Source organism: Chrysochloris asiatica, unplaced genomic scaffold (assembly GCF_000296735.1).
Source record: "Chrysochloris asiatica unplaced genomic scaffold, ChrAsi1.0 scaffold00224, whole genome shotgun sequence".
In the NCBI taxonomy this organism is placed as follows: domain Eukaryota; kingdom Metazoa; phylum Chordata; class Mammalia; order Afrosoricida; family Chrysochloridae; genus Chrysochloris; species Chrysochloris asiatica.
The window spans coordinates 2,911,913-2,914,236 of NW_006408742.1; the positions used below are offsets into that span (position 1 = coordinate 2,911,913).

General features: G+C 34.0%; 1 protein-coding gene across 1 annotated transcript in view; it reads left to right on the plus strand.

The window, feature by feature from the left end:
* The window catches only part of ATP13A4 (ATPase type 13A4), a 189,287-nt gene that overhangs the window by 95,374 nt on the left and 91,589 nt on the right, over positions 1-2,324 (plus strand). The window contains exon 8 of the mRNA XM_006873141.1: positions 1,357-1,426. Within this exon, the coding sequence (XP_006873203.1) occupies positions 1,357-1,426 (70 nt within the window). The remainder of the gene's footprint in view (positions 1-1,356; positions 1,427-2,324) is intronic.

The following is a 2,324-nucleotide window of genomic DNA, read 5'->3' on the forward strand; positions in this document are numbered from 1 at the left end:
CTTTCAGGTTTTCCTGATACTATTGTCTATTCGGTTGTACAAACTAGAAATCTGGTTGTCATCCTAGAAACATTCTTTTAAAACCCAGTGGATTTTCTCTCTTAAATATCTCTTTCATTATTAACTTTTTTTGTCCTAACCACTATTGTGATTCGAGTTAACATCATCTCTTACCTGGCAATAGTTTCCACTCGATCTCCATGCATCCACTCTTGCCTTCCTCTAAAGTTAGACTTCTGCTGCAGGCTAATGCTCTAGACTGCTAGGTCAGAGGTTTTGTTTTTCTGAAACATAATTGTTTCCACCTCAGAGCATTTGGACATATCACCTGGAATGTTCTTTCTTGCTCTTCATCTCCATGATCTGCACTTATCCTTACTACTCCTTATTACTGATTGTTATTATGTATTTTTCCCAGGAGTTTATAAATTCCTTGATGACAAGAACCATGTCTGTTTTGCTAACCATTTTATCCCTCTCTCTCTCTCATAGTCTTTGGTATATAAAAGTTACTCAATCGATGTTTGTCAAGTGAATATTTGAATGAGTAAGCAAACAGATTAATAACACTCTGTCTTTGTCTTTGTCATATTATATTAATCATTGTTAGGACATATTGATCAGATTTGTAAGTGATTTGAAGCTAGGAGGTTTAGGGAATATCTTAGATGATAAATCAGAACAACAGAAAAATAAACATACTAAATGATTGGAACCTTTAACACCTATCACCAGTTAGAAAGCCTTTCACACAACAGTTTCTCTATAAATGTATAATGAAATATAATTTTATTTTATTTTCCCTTTTATTTTCATATTGATTCATTCCCAATACCCTACATGTTAGAACAACAAAGACTATTAAAAACTACCCAGAACTACCAAATTTTTATAATGTTACAGGTTATGAACTTTAATATAAGGGATCCAAAAGTTGAAATAATGTTTAGTCTTGAAGGTGTTTAGGTATAAAGAGACATCTTGGTTGATAAGCATATTACTGTTATTTACTACTTAAAGAACTAAACATGAATTTGTAGTAATCAAAAACTCATTTGAGTTGAAAGAGCATGCTGGGAAATTCCTTTCTACTAAAGAATATATGAGGACACCTGCTGGCACAACAGTTAAGCTCTTGGCTACTAACTGAAATGTTGGCAGTTTGAACCTACCCAGCTGCTCTGAAGGATTAAGACCTGGTGATCTACCCCTGTCAAAATATAAGCTAACAACTTTCTGTGAAGCAGTTCTGCTCTAGCACATATGATCATCATGAAACAAAATTGACTCCATGACAGTATTTCCAAAAGTGCAAATAGATACACCTTTTTTCTATTGTCCCTTCTTCTTTTCCAGCAATCTATAAAACTCCACCATTTAGTTGAGTCGCACAATAGCATTACAGTCTCTGTATGTGGAAGAAAAGGTAAGTATTACAATTTTACACCCCTGTATTGTCATATGAAATTAGATAAGGACTTGAATTTGCGTTTATAGTTGTTCCCATTATTCCCATCTTTATATATATATATTCTTTTCTTTCCTGTGCATTTGTTTAAAGGAGTAAGACACTTGAGACTTTTTAAAATTAAACAACAAAAAAAACAAAACAGCATTATTGAGGTGAAACTGACATCTGGTAAAGTGAACTATTTAAAGTGTGTAATTTGCTAAATTTTGTCATATGTGTAAATCTGTGAAATTGTCACCACAATCAACTGATGGTAACCCAACACCACACCCAAAATTGCTTTGTCTACCTTTATAATGCCTCCCTTTCCTCCTTCTCTGTCTCATCCCCCTGGCAACAATTATCTGCTTTATGTCATTATAGATTAATTTGCATTTTTAAGAATTTGGTATTTAATAAAACCACTGTTTATTTCATCAGTCCCCTGTGGATACGAAATGATTGTAACCTTTAACAACAACCTTTACTATTATTATTATTTTCACCTAGTCTTTTACTGTTACAAATGCTGTTGTTAAGTGCCATTGAGTCAGTCCTGACTCATAGTGACTATAGGGTTTCTGAGGAGCAGCTGGTGGGTTTGAACTTCCAAATTTGTGGTTTGCATTCCAGTGCTGATGCTACAGCATCATAACAGGAGTCTGTTACAAATAGTGCTGCAATAATAAATCTTGTGCATATTCTTTTAATATTTTTGCTGGTCTATCAGTTGGTACTGACTCAATGGCACCTAACAACTATCTTTGGTATAGATTTTGAGAAGTGAAATTGCTGTGATAGAGAATGTTGTTGTTGTTAGGTGCCATCAAGTTGGTACCAACTCATAGTGACCCTATGCACAACAGAACAAAAC